Source organism: Marmota flaviventris, chromosome 14 (genome assembly GCF_047511675.1).
Source record: "Marmota flaviventris isolate mMarFla1 chromosome 14, mMarFla1.hap1, whole genome shotgun sequence".
Taxonomy (NCBI): Eukaryota; Metazoa; Chordata; class Mammalia; order Rodentia; family Sciuridae; genus Marmota; species Marmota flaviventris.
The window spans coordinates 37,035,292-37,051,164 of NC_092511.1; the positions used below are offsets into that span (position 1 = coordinate 37,035,292).

General features: G+C 46.2%; 1 protein-coding gene across 1 annotated transcript in view; it reads left to right on the plus strand.

Moving 5' to 3' along the window:
* The first annotated feature begins 9,835 nt into the window (after positions 1-9,835).
* Positions 9,836-15,873, plus strand: part of Epas1 (endothelial PAS domain protein 1) — an 83,397-nt gene continuing 77,359 nt past the window's right edge. The window contains exon 1 of the mRNA XM_027934586.2: positions 9,836-10,413. Coding sequence (XP_027790387.1) covers positions 10,388-10,413 — 26 coding nt within the window. The 5' untranslated portion in view covers positions 9,836-10,387. The remainder of the gene's footprint in view (positions 10,414-15,873) is intronic.

The following is a 15,873-nucleotide window of genomic DNA, read 5'->3' on the forward strand; positions in this document are numbered from 1 at the left end:
TTTCAAGTGACCACTTCATCCCCATTTACAGACAAGGAAATTGATACTAAGAGAACTTAACGGATGTGTCCAAGATTATGAGATGAATTACAGAAATAGGACTCAGCCTAGGTCAGTCTAATTCCAAGATTGTGGGCTCCCCGGTCCTCAGGCTTACTGTCCTAAAGTATTTGTTGTATCTCTCTGTTTCTCTTTCCATGGAGGACAGAGCTGGAGACAACCTGAAAACTTCTCAGGCCAGAGATGACTGAAGACAAGCTCAACTCTTGACACTAATTTCTTATTCCACCATCTGAAGACAAAACAATCAATTAGCCAGCAATTATGAATTCTAGGACTGTGGGAGAGGCCTGGCAGGACAGGCAGGAGGCATGCATCCCTGAAAATAACTCAAGAGCAAGACCCAGCCATGTCTTGCCCAGTTGGGAGGCAGTGATGGTCACTGAGGAAGGAGCTGACCAGAGGCTGAGAGTGAAACAGAGTCAACAGCTGTAGGGAATGGGGGGGAGGGGAAGGGTGGTACCAAGGCTCAGCTGCCACTAAGGGGAAGCCAGAGGACCTTAACTGCTTCCAGTCCTGGAGCCTGGGTCTCAGTAGCCTGGATCCTTCTTGAGCACAGGAGAAGCCCAGCCCAGGGCACTGGGTGTGCCCAGAAGAGCCTGTAGCCACGTGTCAGGCTTGCCCTGGTGAGCCAGGCACAGAACACGCAGCTCTTGTCCATTTCTCCTCCAGAGCTGATGATTGGATGAGCGACCACGGTGGCTCAGAGCCTGGATGTAATGACTGGGCTGGGTAAAGGGTTTTTTCCCCCTATGTGAGAAAAGACCCTCGGAGAAAAGGGGAAATCAGTGGGAAGGACAAATTAGTATGGATGAATTGCCGAAGGAGGCAGCTCAGTACAGTGCCCTCTAATGGTGGGGCTGGGCTAAAAGCTCCTCTGGGGTGACAAGGTGACCGGGTGTGGGGTAGGCAGGGAGGGAGGGCAGAAAAACCTGTCCTTCCTGTCAGCTGAGTCTCCCTGCCTGTCTCTCAACACTATTTTAAAAGCATAACCAGAGGCTTACTGTGCCCCCACCCGTGGGCTGAGAGGGAAGAGGAGAGAGTTCACCAGGACAGCCCTACCCTAGAGGGTAGGGAGGCAGAGAATGGGCCTCCCCTCCAAAAGGAGGCTGATGTAGCAGTGACAAAGAGTGGAAGAGGGGTCTTTCCTAAAACTTAGAGAATGCTTTTGAATTTTAATATGAAATGATTTAAAATAAAAGCTTTCAAAATGTACTGAATCTGTACTACCTTAATGCACAAGATTTCTTTCTTTTTCAGTTCCTTCTGAGACTATTTTAATCTTGCTCGCACAGTCCCTTTGAAAACCCATTAGGGTATAACACTGTGATATTAATGATTTGATATGCATAATCACATTTGTATTACACTTTGTCAGGTGTTGTTAATCGTATCCCTAAGTCTGTAGGGGTAGAACGATTAGCAATCCTCATCTTGCAGATGAGGAAGCCTGGACTTGGAGATGTTGGTCCAGTTGGTGGAGACTTGGACCTGAGCTTCAGGTCCTAAGAAGACCAGAACTTGGGCTTTAGGCTTTGGACTCCAAACTGTGCCCCAGTCAGTGCTCAGCAGCACGCTGTTATGCATGGACTTCTAGACCCAAAGGAGAAAATGACAGGGTTTAACTGTCTCCTGCTCTGGGTTCTACCTAGCCCAGAGCACCTGAGTCCACATAGACCCAGTTCAAGGCTGTTATATTTCTTTTTTATTTTTAAATATTTTTAGTTGCCAATGGATTTTGAACTTTGCTTATTTATATGTGGTGCTAAGAATCAATGTTATATTTCTACTGAACTTTCCATTTTCCCCATCCCATGTCTCATTCACTTCTTCACCTTGTGGGATGAGTACCTTTAATTTTTGAGAAAAAAAATAATTTAAGAACGAATGGGAAGAGAGATCTTTTTGCCTGGCACCTCTTCTGCCACACTCTCTAGCATTCCCCACCCCCAAGTCCAGCCCAGTGCCACTCCAAGGCCTGGCCCAGTGCTCAGTATTTTGCTCCTGGCCTGAGTGACTACAGGGCATGAAGCTGGATTGGACATAATGCCCAGCATGTCTTTTCCTTTAGTTCTCAAGAGTCCAGCTGGGCCCTTAGGAAGGAGCCCCACGAATTCTGGCTCTCACACAAAGACAGCAGTGGAAATGGTCTTCTTATCTCTGATTACCACGGTTGTAAAAAGTCTAGTTGGTCATTGAAACCTTTAAATTAATTGGAAACTTCTGGAGGAAGATAAAAAAAGATATTCACTTGGAGTAGGAAATGTGGAAAAAGAAAGGAAGGGTAGAGAAGAGAAAGAGAATGGAGGTAGAGGGGATAGCCCAGGGTGAGAAATTTAGTGTACTCCCCACTGAGGTCCATTCTGGGAAGTTCTAGGGACCTCTCCCCTTGCTGCACATGTCTACAAATAATCCCAAGTTGGACTGTGGAAAATAGTTTGATTTGCCTTTGACCCTATTTAACATCCACAAGATACTATGGCCACCACAGCCACCTACCTATATATCCAGGGACACATATACCAACCACTATCCCCTCCATCTTCAAGATGGCAATCATTGGCTCTTTACTTAGAGGGGAGTCTGCTCTAGGGGATTCTGGAACTCACAGGAATTTTACTCTGATACTAATCCTACTGTGAAAAACTTTGGTGTAAAGAAAAGTTTAACGTGTTTTTTTTAAAATGTACTAAAATAGAAAGATAAAACTTTCTTGCAAAGGACCTGAAGAAGGTTCCTGGTAAGCTAAGCCAAGGGCTGCACAGGTCAAGGGCATCCTTATTCCATTCAGCAGATTCTGCTAGAGTTCGCAGAGCATGTTCATTGTTGCACTTTGGTGACATTACTGCCGTGACAGCCACTTAATTATTGGCAACAAACTCGAGGTAGGAGAACTGAAATGTCAGGACAAAAAAAAAAAAAAAATGAGGGTCATATCCCATTTGTGTCTGACACAGGTGTGACCATCGTCCTTAGGACATGCTGCTGGCTCAGGTGTTCTAAGCACTGTACAAACCAGTAAGAGCTGAAAATCTAAGATGGACAATAATAACTTTGAGAAAGGTTTGAGTTGTTTCTGTATGGACTGCCCATGGCTTTGAAACCTAAAAGAGAAAACTCGGTTTCTACTCTTCTTCCCTTTCTGACTAGAAAACTCCTTGAAGGATGACACCCTTCAAGATCCAGCTAGAATGTCACCTTTTCTAGAAGCCTTCCCTAATGTCTCTTCCCTCTCTCTCCTGTTCCCAGGTAGAGTGATTTCCCATCCTAAGATCCCAGAAAAATAGGGCTTGAACTTCTGAGGTAAAGTATTGTATTTGTTTAGAAGTCTGTCTCCAAGAGCAGGCTGTGAGCTTCAGAGAGCAGGGCTATGTTATCACTTACTTTTCTAAGCTGGGTTTTAACCACATTGATGTGTATGGGCTGAATACTCAATAAATGCTGAAGAATAGAAGAATAAATGCATGAGATGAATTAAAGATTTTAATGCATGCAAAGGGGATGAAGCCCAAGTGCAAAGGAATTGGAAGGGGAATTTGGAAGGTGCATTGTGTCAACACTAACATTTTATTACTTTTTAAATGAGCTGTCTACTCTTAACAGGTAAATTTAGTTTGGAATTTTCTATGTTTTTTTTTCTAGCTTGTAATTATGGCCTGAAGTTTTCTTTAAAAACTTGGCATCTGAGCTTCCCTCTGTAATACTCTAATACGTGATGAACTATGGGCTCTGTCTTGGAGTCATCTACTTAGAGCTTTGCCACTATCATGCTTTTAGGCCAAAAGGGATCTCTCCTCCATAATTTACCATTTGATGAGAACCCATTTTAAAATTTAGCCTAAGATAGAAATAATAAGAGGAGTTAATCTGCTATTATATAAAATTAACAATTAAGATAGGGCATGCCAAGACCCATTGTTTAAAGCTTTTAAAATATGTCTGTCTCATCTTCCTTCTACCAGGGCCTTGTACATACTAGGCAAGCACTCTACCACTGAGCTGCTTCCCCAGACCTGGGGTAATCATTGAGCACAATGGGCATAGCTAAACTTGCCACCCCAGGATTCATATGCTAGAGACTTCAATCCTTTGAGGAAACCAAGGGAAAACCCTTAAGTTTAAAATCTAAGTATTTACAAGCACATTCAAAATATTGCATCCCTGGTTTTCTTCAAAGGGTCAAGACAGGTATGCATTCAAGAGAAATGCAAAGTTATAATGAGGTTGCCTAGGAACCTCTTTCTTGCTTGGCACTGGAGCAGCTATGAGTTGTGACTGTGGGTGCAAGTGCATTTTGGGGCATATCCACATATGCTTTAGACATTCCCTTGTATCTCTCCCCTCCAAGTCCGACACCTCCAAAGGACCAGTTTCAGTCCCCAGAATGATGCAGATGTAAAAGGCCCTTACACAGTCACTGGAAATTGTAAAGGAGCAAATATTTTCCACGTTATTTGTTTATGATTTATTGAGTGCTCATTGTATGCCAACTGCCTTCCTAGGCATCAAGGCTGCCACGATACCTCCCCATCTCGCAACTGTATCCCTGCCCACTATTAGCCTGCCTGAGTCCCCTGGGGTGGGAAGGAGGGAAAATAATGGGTAGGAAATGTCTTTCTTTTCCTTCCTCCTCTCCCCCCACCCCTGCCCCCAGTCGTTTCTTGGTATAGGTATACTTTCTCTTCAGTTTTCTCTGGCTGTAGCAGGTGCTTTCCTCTTTGGTATCTTTGTGAGATCTTTGCAGACCCCTCCAGAAGGGCCTCTTCTTCTGCCCTTAAGAACCCCTCTCAACTTGCGCTTCCAGTGGTACCTCTATATTTTTCTGCTGGGCTCTCCTTGAAGACATTCACATGGACAGAATCCTTCTGAAAACCCCAGGGACCACATCTGGCCCCTGTATGTCATGCATCATACTGGACCCTGAGAGCATTGCTCATATATCCCCTCAGGAATGAAGGACAACATTCCCCCAGATGCTATCAAGGTCATACCCTTCCCCCAAGTCAGTTAACACCAATCAATGTAGGGGCAGGAAAAACAAAAACAAAAACAAAAACCCTCACTCCACCCAGGGACAAATCTGAAAGGCCATTCAAGCTTTGGATTTTCCTTTGGGTTGGATGAGGACCTTGTTGAGGCTGCCTGGAAACTCCATTTCGCCCCTGCCCAATCTTGCTTCCTCCCCATCTCCTCCAGCTGCTAATGCAAAAGCACAACCTAAAAAACTTCCCACATGCTAATCTTGCCCTTTGGGGTCAGATTCTGGGGAATCCAACCTGCCACAGGCCCTATTGCCATGATTGAGGTGACCGGAAGTTAACTTCCAGATGCAGCCCTCCACTCAGCTGCCATAGGCCACTTCAGCTAGGCTTTTAGCCATGGTGGTCTCCAGCATCTCTCAAACTCCAGGGTCAGGCTTCAGGCTCTCTGCATAGTCTCCTGTGAGCCCCAGGAGAGAGGAGTAAGAAGCTCCCATCCATTCTAGGAATGGGGACGGTTCATGTTAACCAATTGCTAGTCCTTCTATATATCATTCCATGCCCTCTCTTAAGGTGGACAGTGGGTAGAGAATGCATGCAAAACCATTTTGGAAGGGGTGCAATAATAAGTTGGCACCTATTATTGTGGGAATTCAATGGAAACTGAGGCACAAGAGTTCCGTTATAATACCTTGCAATTTGCCAACACCACTCCACTGGCTGGGATAGATATCTCTGACCCTCTCTCTGAGCCAATCTTAGTCATCCAAGATTTAGGGCAGAGCCTGGAGGCCAATGTCATTATTTTTAGTGACAGAGCACTCTCTTTTCTGTGCATGCCTTCTTCTAAGGTGGGGCTAGCATGTCCTTTCCATCAGTCATTCCTCTCACATGGGTGATATTTTATCACCTCAGAAGTCACACCCATCAGCCGGGCAGCCTGGTCAGTTCAAGCAAAATTTCTCTGGGTCCTAGAGGTGGACAAAACTGGGACTCTGGAATTTTCACTTCCTCCATTTACTCCCTCCCCACCAAATTTGCCACACCTATTGTTTAGACTCTGATTTTTCTCTTAATTTTCATATTTAAAATAATTTTAAAGTACATGAGTTATATATATATTTGCCAATTTAAATGTGATTTGTGGAAGACAAAGGAATCATTACCCCTTTAAAATGCCTGTTGATATCAGAAGCTTACTTAAAAAGTGAGTAAATTTGAATTCTCAATCTGGGAAATGCAGTGTGTGTTCAACTGGACTGTTTTATCATGGAGGAAAGGGAACCCCCTAGCACTCTCTTATAAACACCTAAGATCTTTCATTGGCAAAACCTCGTCCTTAGACCTAGCAATGGAAAACATTATTTTCTAAGCTATTGATAATCCAGGTGTGAGGGATGGAGAAGCCAGGGTTAATTATAACTGAATCCTTATCAATGAATACTTGCACATTCCAGTAGAAAAAAGTTTGGCCTCTTGTCAATAAAGTCACAGAACTCCTTGTGAAAGATGACAAATTCTGGATTTGTGGGACCCAAAGTGACAATGTTTAATAGTAGATGTAGCTTCTATGTGTGAAATGACCTCATGACTTTGGCCATACACAGGGAGTATGATTTTTCTGGTCCTGGAGTTCAGGGACATAGAGTGTGAGATGAGATTTTGTAAAATTATAAAAGGGTTAGTTTCATTTGGACGGAGTAACATGCAAGGTGAGGAAAGAAGTGGCTCAGAAAAGGCTTTTCAATATAGGAGGAGCTGTGGCCTCTGCCAGATGGTCTTTCCTTCCATCTCTGCTCTCCCTACTGCCAAATCAACTAAGTGGCCAGATGAGGGTCATATGGATAATACACAAGACAAAGTATGCATCAGACAGGGACAAGTGCACTTGCATGACCCTGAGAGTGCCTCCTTCAATTTTGAACTCTAAGGGCCTCTCTTGCCTATTCTTGATCCCACTGTGACAATGTATTGTTGAAAGTTGTCAAATACTAATGAAATATCTCAGCATGCCAAGACCTCTTCTGATAAATCACACCCATTCCAACCTGATCTCCAACCTCATCCTGGATCACACTCTTTGATAAGGACTACTGACGCCATCTTTCTTCCACCTGAGCGTTGCATCCTAAGTGCCTGCTCTTGTTTCTAAGTTAACTCCTTTCTCTAGCTTATCCTTCTAATGGAATACTTTACAAGAGAGGGAACTAAAGACCCATTCTTGCCCCTTGTTAAAACAAGTAGTTTCAGTTAATTCCCTTGGTGTCACAGCTTTTGTCCCAGAGCAGTGCAGTAAGGAGTTGTTAAGATAGGTGGGGAGATTTGCTGGGAGATGGGCAATTTGGTCCCTTCTAAGCACCTCGGGAGCTTTGCTTATGGGTGCCCTTTGCTGTCCTCTGTAGCCCTAATATCAGTGTCTCTAGAGATACCCCTCTAAATCTGGGACTCCAGGTCCCCTCTCCTGTCATCTTTGAAAGGTTTCTCATTTAGTTATTCATGGGCTCTAAAAATTAAAGGAAGTCTGTATCTGGTTCACACTCTCAGCTTCTTCTTGTAAGGGTTGTTGAAATGAATCCTGGAAGAAATCTTGAGAGATCACTGGACCATTCAGCTCTACTCTAATCAAGGATGGATCCAATCCTTTGAGGACTTTATTATCTAGGACTTTTGGTGAATCTCTCAGACACTGCCAAAATCCCAGACATTCAAAGCTATTCACTGGGATTTCTACAAAAAAAAAAAAAAAAAAAAAAAAAAAATCCTGTTGTTTATCCTTGTTTGGGAACCTTTCACTTACAGGGCAAAATCCCAATTTCACAGGCTGAACATGAGGAAGGAGCTATGTTAATATGGCTGGTCTGCTTTTGAGTGACCCTTTACTTTTCTTCTTTCTTCTGGTTTTCATTTTGTTTGTTTTTGTGCTGAGGATTGAACCTGAGCCTCACATATGCTAAGCAGACCTCTAATCCTACTTTTCCTCTAAAAAAAAATTACAAAAGCTCATTTCATAACCTCTACTTTACTGAACTGTTCTCTGTGGGATGGAGGTGTTGTTTTGTGACCTGCCAAACACAGGACTCAGTGGCTCCAGTGGAGAATAACCTGGAAGATCCCCCCCCTCCAATCCCAAGTGAAGTAAGTAAGTTTATAGTCTATTAGAAATGTGTCTACCAACTTGAAATTCTCATTAAGATAAATAAATGTGGCTACTAGGATTGGCAAGTTGGAGAAGCTCTGAAGGAATTCACTCACCAGCTTCCTAGAAAATGTGCAATCTTTGAATTCACTGTTAGGCATGTTTTTTTGACTTCTAGGTCTATATTCATGCTCAGCAGCTCTAGGAAAATGAGAAAATATATCCGGTTTCCAAACTATCTGTTGTCCCCCACCCCATTCTACTTTTCGAATCATTTTGAAGGCTCCTGAAAGGATTCTTGCCTCTCTTCCTGTGTGGAAGGTGCACAGGGGGTGGGAGGGGACACCTTCTGAAACAAACCTATTTTCCCCAAATCGTTTCTGCATCTGATTCTAAAATAAAATGTTGCCAGAAGCTAAAGGGAGAGGAACCGCAAGGGTTCTGCCCCAGAGCGTACCAGTTCTTGGGCCCTCGCTTTCTCTTAAACTCACAACTGTGAGTCTCTTGGGCCCTTCTGCAGGCTTCATAATTAAGGACCTCCCCTGCTCCTTCCTGAGGTTTCTCAGCTGGATCACACAATATAGGTAGGGAATGGGAAGAATCTAAGTGCAGAGCCTGCGCACAGAACAGATCCCAGGCAGCATTCAAAGCGCAGGTGGAAAATCCCGGCGAGCCCTTGGATCCACGATTTCCCAAAACAGTAGCTTTTACCATCTCAAGACATCTTGAACCTTGAATAACTCGAGCACAAGTCTGAGACCCAGAGACTTGATGAGATGCAGCTCTCACCCCAAGGTCACACTGGAGAACCAATTCTGAACTCATCGGAGCTTGCGCCGAGATGGGAGGGATATTGAGGGAAGAGCGCCGCAGGCCAGATAGCTCTAAGGCCTTGCTCTCTCGCATCCCCGCCACAGCCAAACCGCCCAGCACAATCCCGCAAACAACCCGGAGGAAGTATTGGGTGGGTGCAAACCCTACTTCCATTTCATCGCACGGTTTCTCTCGGATCTATTTCCCTGCCTTTCCTCTCAGAAGGCAAAGTTAGTTGCGTTCCACCAAAAACGTGTGCATCGCCCAGTCAAAAAGCGACGCGGCAGGGGTCCTCAAAATTATTCCCACCCGGCCGAGGAGCGACACAGCGGGACAAGGGACGCGGGAGCGCAGCGCGGTGGAGGGTCGCTGCGAGGTCCAGTTGCGCGCGGGATCTTCCAAAGCCCGAGGTCCACTTCTCGTCCCAAGGGCACTGCGCGGGTGGCGAGGACATAGGCACCATGGCACACTCCCGCCGTCGCAGCACTTCCGAGGAACTCGTTGCCACCACTTGGCCCCTCACAAACTGTGCCTCCTGGGAGCGAAGTGCCCAGGGGGTTACCCGCCATCGGGGGGAACCTCAAAAACAACTCGCAGAACCGCGGAGCGAGCTGCGGAGCGAGCCGCGGCACCGGCGGGCCGAGGCCAAGCGGAGAGCGGGGGCAGGAGGCGGGCCGGGGTCAGGGCAGAGGCTGCGGCCGCGCCTCCCCATTGGCCCAGACGCAGTGGGAAGCCTGGGCGCGCGGCCGGCGCGGGCGGAGCCTGCTAGCGCGAGCCCGCCCCGTGTGCTCGCGCCCCTCGCACCCTCCCCCGCGCGGGCCACCCGAGTTTTTAAAGTGGGCTGGCAGCTGCGGGAGCCCGACATTCGGGAGCTGCCAGCTGCACAGCTCCGGCGTCCGCCGCGCTCCGCCCCAGCTCTCCTGAGGCGGCCGTACAATCCTCGGCAGTGTCCTGAGACTGTATGGTCATCTCAGCAGCCGCGCCCGCCTGGTCCCGGACTCCTACCAACTCCCGCCGTCCAAGCCACTTTCTTTTCTTTTTCTTCTTCTTCTTTTTTTAAACTCAGAAAAGTGACTCCTGTCCAAGGAGAAAAGGAACTTTGATTCTCTTCTCGCCGCTCTCTTTTCGCCTGTGACAACCTCCTCCCACTCCTTTCGCCGACTCCGCCTCCTTGTGCAGGTTCCTCCCTGTCACCTCTCTCCACCCCTCCCCCGCACTTAGCCAGACGCCCGCAAACTTCCACCTGACTGTGCGGGACGCTTGGACCTGCGAGCACCAAGGACCTTTCATACCCGCCCGGGTCTCAGGGAGCAGAGGAGGGCCACAGGGAAGGCAGCGTTTGCAGCCCCCACCGACCGGGAAGCCCAGGTGTTCGACGACTCCAAGAGCCATAGCCACGATGACAGCTGACAAGGAGAAGAAAAGGTAAGCGGGCGTCAGATTCGGCAAGGAAGCTGGTCAGAGGTAATGGCCGAACTGCGGCGGGGCTGGCGCTACCGGGAGCAGTTGGGAGAGGCGTGCAGAAAGTCTTCGGGCCAGAGGTTCGGCTTGGAGGGTTTTGAGCTAGAGAGCAGGTGTCGGGTTTGGGAACCTGCGTTTTAGTATTGCAGTTTTGTGGTTTGAAGGAATCGCGAATCCGTGCGTGCAATGAGACCCAGAGACCCAAGGAGATGACCCTGAGGTCGAGGGTGCTCCCGCGGCGCCTTTCAAATCTCCGGTCTCGGGGCACCAAACTACCGCGGCCAGCTGGTTGAAATGTTTCTGGGTTGATGCCTACGATTTTCCCCAGTCTCACAAGTAGGGGCAGCAGCCACGCCTCTCTACCTCCAGACCCCAGGTCCTTCCAAATGCTCTCCTATGCCTGCGATGAGCCCCAAATTAGTAAGGAAGGGGTGGAAGTCGGAGTGAGACGAAGGCACGTGCCCCAGAGGAGAGAGGGCCTAGGTCCCAGGCTCCAGACGCCACTGAAACTTGTAAAGCCCCTTTTCTTTCAGCCCGCATCTTGATTCCGTAGGAGAGTGCGTAGTGACCTGGATTGCCCTGCGGGGGCAGGTGTCTTAAAGTGCAGGGAGGGAATGGCGACACTGAGAGTCTGACTCCTAAGAGGACAGAGAAGGGCAGCCACCAGCAGCCCGCCTGTCCTCTCCAATCTTTCGGCTCTGGGTGAGAGGCGACTGGGTTCAACTCTCGCTGCCCTCCCACCTCCTCCGGTCAGCACTGGGTCCCTAGAGGCCGGCCTTCTCAGAGCGAGGGTTGGAGTGCACAGCTTCGCGGCTCAGATGTGGGTACCGCCTTACCTCCCGCAAATATACGTGGCTGCCGCCTGGCCACTTAACTCCTCTCTCCACCAGCGCGGTCCCAGTGGGCTAGAGCTTCCCATTCCCGCGCTTGACAGGGCTGGGCTGCAGGTGAAGCCACAGAAGACCAGGTGGTGACCCGGGGGTGGTGCGGGACCCGGTGGACCGACCCATGAGGGGAGAGCCTGAGTGGCTCGGAGGGCTCTGTGCTGGAGCGGATTTGCCCTTTTCCGCTGCCACTTTGGGACCCGAGCCAGAAACAGTGTATCCTCCGGGTCGAAAGCGGCGGCTCCCACCTCGGGGCACCGATAAGGATTTGATAAACCAGAGCGGATCGCACCCGTCCTGGCTGGGCGCCCGGGCCCTTCACTCCCAGATCGCTAGGGGAGGGGATTGAGCTCCGCTCGCCATTCTGGCCGAGCCCCCTTCCAGAGACACCCCACCAGCCTTTCAGAGCTGTGTGAGAAGCAGCTCAGGCCAACTCTCGTTGCCCCTTAAATGTCGCGCCCCCAGGCCCGAGGCAGGTGAAGGAGCCCTTGACACACTGCCCTAGCGTCCGCAGGGCCCTCGGAACAGCTCTGAGGTCCCTGTGTCTTGAGAGCAGCTAAGCAAGGGAAAAGACTCTAAGATTCCAACGCTTTTTGTAAAGCTAGCCATAATACCAATACTAATAATCGTTGGGTCAAACAACGAAGTTATAGACCGCCCCTCGGGAGCACTCTGGGTTCCGGAATCGGCGAGGGAACTTACTGTACATTTTACTACTGTGATGCCTATCGGCCAATGTCGCAATCACGGGGTGGGGCCTGATGGTAATCTTGACAAATGTGTGAAGTGTCAGCTTCTCCCGCGCGCGCCGGGTCCTGTGTTATTATGTATATCAATCTTCGCTAGAAACTTGGGAGCAGGGGGGAAATGATTGCGACACGCCCGGCTGCTGCGGCGCCTCCTTGTTTTGAGCTGATGGAGAGATGGAGGGAGCCTGAGCCGAAAGAAAGTTGTGTTACTGAGACTCCAAATTGTTGGTGAGAGTGGCAGCTTTAAGAACTACTGCGGGGACTGCCTTAGAACCCCCTATGAGGCCACTGCATGTGTTGTGGCAATGCCCCCCCCCCCCCCCCGCGCGTGGCAGTGCCACTGTGCTTGCCCTCTGAGACCGGCCTGGATTTTTGTGCAGAAGAATGGCAGGACACACAGAGTGTCCCTCCCCATTCACAGAACCCTGAGTAACTGTCCAGTTTCTGTTGGACTAATCATTTTGAGACTGATTTACTTTTGGCGTTTGGCTCTGTTTGCTGGTTGCAGGCTTCTTGGAGGACCAAGATGAAATTAAAAGATGTGAACCAATAATACATCGAATGTTGATGTTGTCATGTAAGCAGCTGTTGGAAGCTTTCCTGAGTGCCTTACACAGGTGGCATGACACCCTGGGAGCTCCCCACAGATACTTCTGCCTATCAATTGTTGAAAAGATTTGTGTTTCTTTTGGTTCAAGAGACATTTCTTCTTGAAAATATAAGGCCAGAAGCACTTTTGCAACGTTTTTTCTAAGAATAGCCTGTCAAGAAGTGGGCAGAATGGTCATATGTGGATAAATATGTTAATACGTTCGTAATAACACAGACTTTGCTTTTAAATGTTGGCTGGCAGGCAGGCCTTGAGAGAAGGTACTAAAGTGATTTATTTAGGTTTTTGGTGGTGGCAGTCTCATTAACTAGCAGGGTTCCTGATACTAGCTAAATGTGGAAGTTCCTGAGCTTGGGGATTGAAGGGTGATTCTGGTGAATGTCAATGAGATCCTTGGATATTCAGGGATCAAAGTCCTGTCCCAAAGCCCAACTGGAGTCTGAGCACCTTTCAGTAATGCTTCTTACTACTTAGGGTGAGGGCAAAGATGGAAGGGGAATAGAAGTCACCTGGACCAGAACTTTCCAAATGTTCTCCCTTCCCATGCCAGCTGGACTTAGTTGTTCCCTTAATAAAATAAAATCAAAGTCCTTTTTTTTTTTTTTTCCAACTTTGAAGGAAAAATACTGCTGGACAGTTTTTCTCAATTGAAGCTTATTTTTTAAATAAAGATTTCTTCAACATTTGATATCAGTTTTCATTGCATTACCAGAAATGCAGGAGATGGCACAGAAATGATGTAACACATGATCAGTTCAGATATTTAAATTTTAATTTATACAATTTTCATCATGTCCAATAGATTGCTGTAGTTTCAGTTTTTGTTTTTGTTTTTCCAGTGTCACTGATGGGGACTTTAGGGTTATTTTATAAAGGATTGTGAAAACAAGCTAGCCAAATATTTCTCTTTCTGGGTAAGGCCCAGAGGGTTCAAATGACTTCTCTGGTCACAGAGCAAATTAACTGATAAGAACAGAATCTTGACTCATTATCTTCAATTAGTTTTTATTTTTTCTATTGTTCACAAGAGTACCCCCAGCCTTGTAATGCCTCTAGAGTAAGAATGATTTCCAAAGGATTAACGCACCCCACACCATACTCCCCAAGCCACTCAAAGTTGTAGAGTCACTTTTCTAGATAATTAAGACTCTTTAGGCTGCTGTAGCACTAGTAATTCTATTCGCTTGTTTGGAAAAAAAATAAGGAAGTAGAATTGGTGCTAGTCTCAGTATCTGTAAACTTTGGGAAGTATAAATTCATTATTTTAGTGTTCTCCTTTTATTTCAGTTAGAAAAAAAAATGTATTTATAAAGGTAGAACTTACTAAACAAAACCAATGCAAGGATGGCTCTCAGTGGAGCAGATTGCTTTGAGAAGTACAGAACATTCCCACAGCTGCTAGACTGCTTGCTTCTTCTATGAAGACAGTTAGCATTTTCACTATAAGTGAAAACCATGAGATTAAAATTGCCTAATTTGCTTAAAATCTAAATCAATCTCTCTATCTCTCCATGTATGCGTGTGTGTGTGTGTGTGTGTGTGTGTGTGTGTAGGAGATTTTCAACTTTCTAGGAATCTATTGTGTAAAGTGTTTAGAGATAGAAGGAACCAGTTAGATAATTCTTAATGCTCCAGGACTTAGCTTAATACATTTGAAAATACTTGCAGTCATTAATTATCTCAGAATTTTGTCTTTTCCACTTTTCAGGAAATCTGTTGTATCCATTAGTTGCTTTTCTCTGTTTTCCCCAGTTCTATCTTATACCAACACGATGGTTTCCCTTTTCATTTTAGCTTAACAAATCTTCTCTTTTGCTTTTAGTATCAGCCATCACTGGTAGAGCATAACAGGTTGAACATATTGGTATTATACAGTTGGGAATGTTTGCTCATGGGACCCCCGGAACCTGTTAACCCTATCCTCACCTGACGTTCCATTTTGCCTCTTCTCATGATGATATTCACTCCAAGATTTATAAATTAATATAATAACAAACTGTGTTGAACACCTCCTTCTAATGTGGATAGAATACTGAAGACAAGAAATAAATTGGAGATTTGGTCCTTGCCTTCAAGTTGCTCAGTCTGATTGGAGGGGAAAAAGGAATACTTAAGAAAACTTCCATTTTGAAGTAGTTGAGATGTGGGGGTGGGGTTCTATATATCTTAAGGTGATTGATTTCTAATGTAATAAATCATGCATATTCCCGATTTCAAATTTTAAAAAAGTAATGAAAAATCCTTTTAATATTGATTGTATTGGTTTCATATGTGTCAAAACATGTCAAAACTGATCAAATTGCATACTTCAAATATGTGCATTTTATTGTACTTTGATTTTATCTCAATAAAGCTAAAAAAAAAAAACCAGAAATTTTCCCTGAAAACTTAAGTAGCTGGCAGGTTTCATGTAAATTTTCTGTAGGGATCAAACATTTTAACTGGTTAGCATTTCAGGTAATAAACACACACACACACACACACACACACACAATTATTTAAGAGTGCTGTGTGTGTTCTGAGTGGGTGAGTTGGTTCAATGCCTCTGGACTCACACAGGAGAGGTGAATATAAAGACTGGCTCTCAGGGAAGGCCCAATGGGAGAAATTGGTATGGGGTTAAAAAAAAAAACAAAAACATGGAGCGTTCAAGAGTGTATCCTCTATCATGAACTTTTACGGCATACACTAAAAATCTCCCAAAATTGGCTGTTTTCAGTACTTTACACACAGCTGTTTTAGGTGAGGGACGTGGAAGGAGGCATCTAGTAGGAGTGTGCATGAGTAGCAGGGACAGAGGTTTTTGATTCCACTGACGGTAACAGTGGAGACAGCTATGATTCTAGAAAGGCCATAAAGGGAGAAGGGTTTTTTTTAAACCTGGCTTTGTAATCGGGGTGGTCTGTGAATCTCTGAAATTGTGTGCAGGTTGTTATGTATGTAAGTTTTTTTTTTTTAAATTTTTCCCTAAAGGAGGTCTGTTCAGCACTTAATAGCCTTTCAAAAGTTGCATGATTTGAAAAAGGCAAGCCCCTACCCTTGGATGCCTAATTTGGTAACTGTCTTAATGTTTCAGGATCTTTCTGTTTGGGTCCCAGATGGCTCCTACATTTCTCTGACATTGTCTTTCCCTGTCGTGGGGGTGGGGTGGGCAGGAAATTGATGTGTGCATCTAATAAAG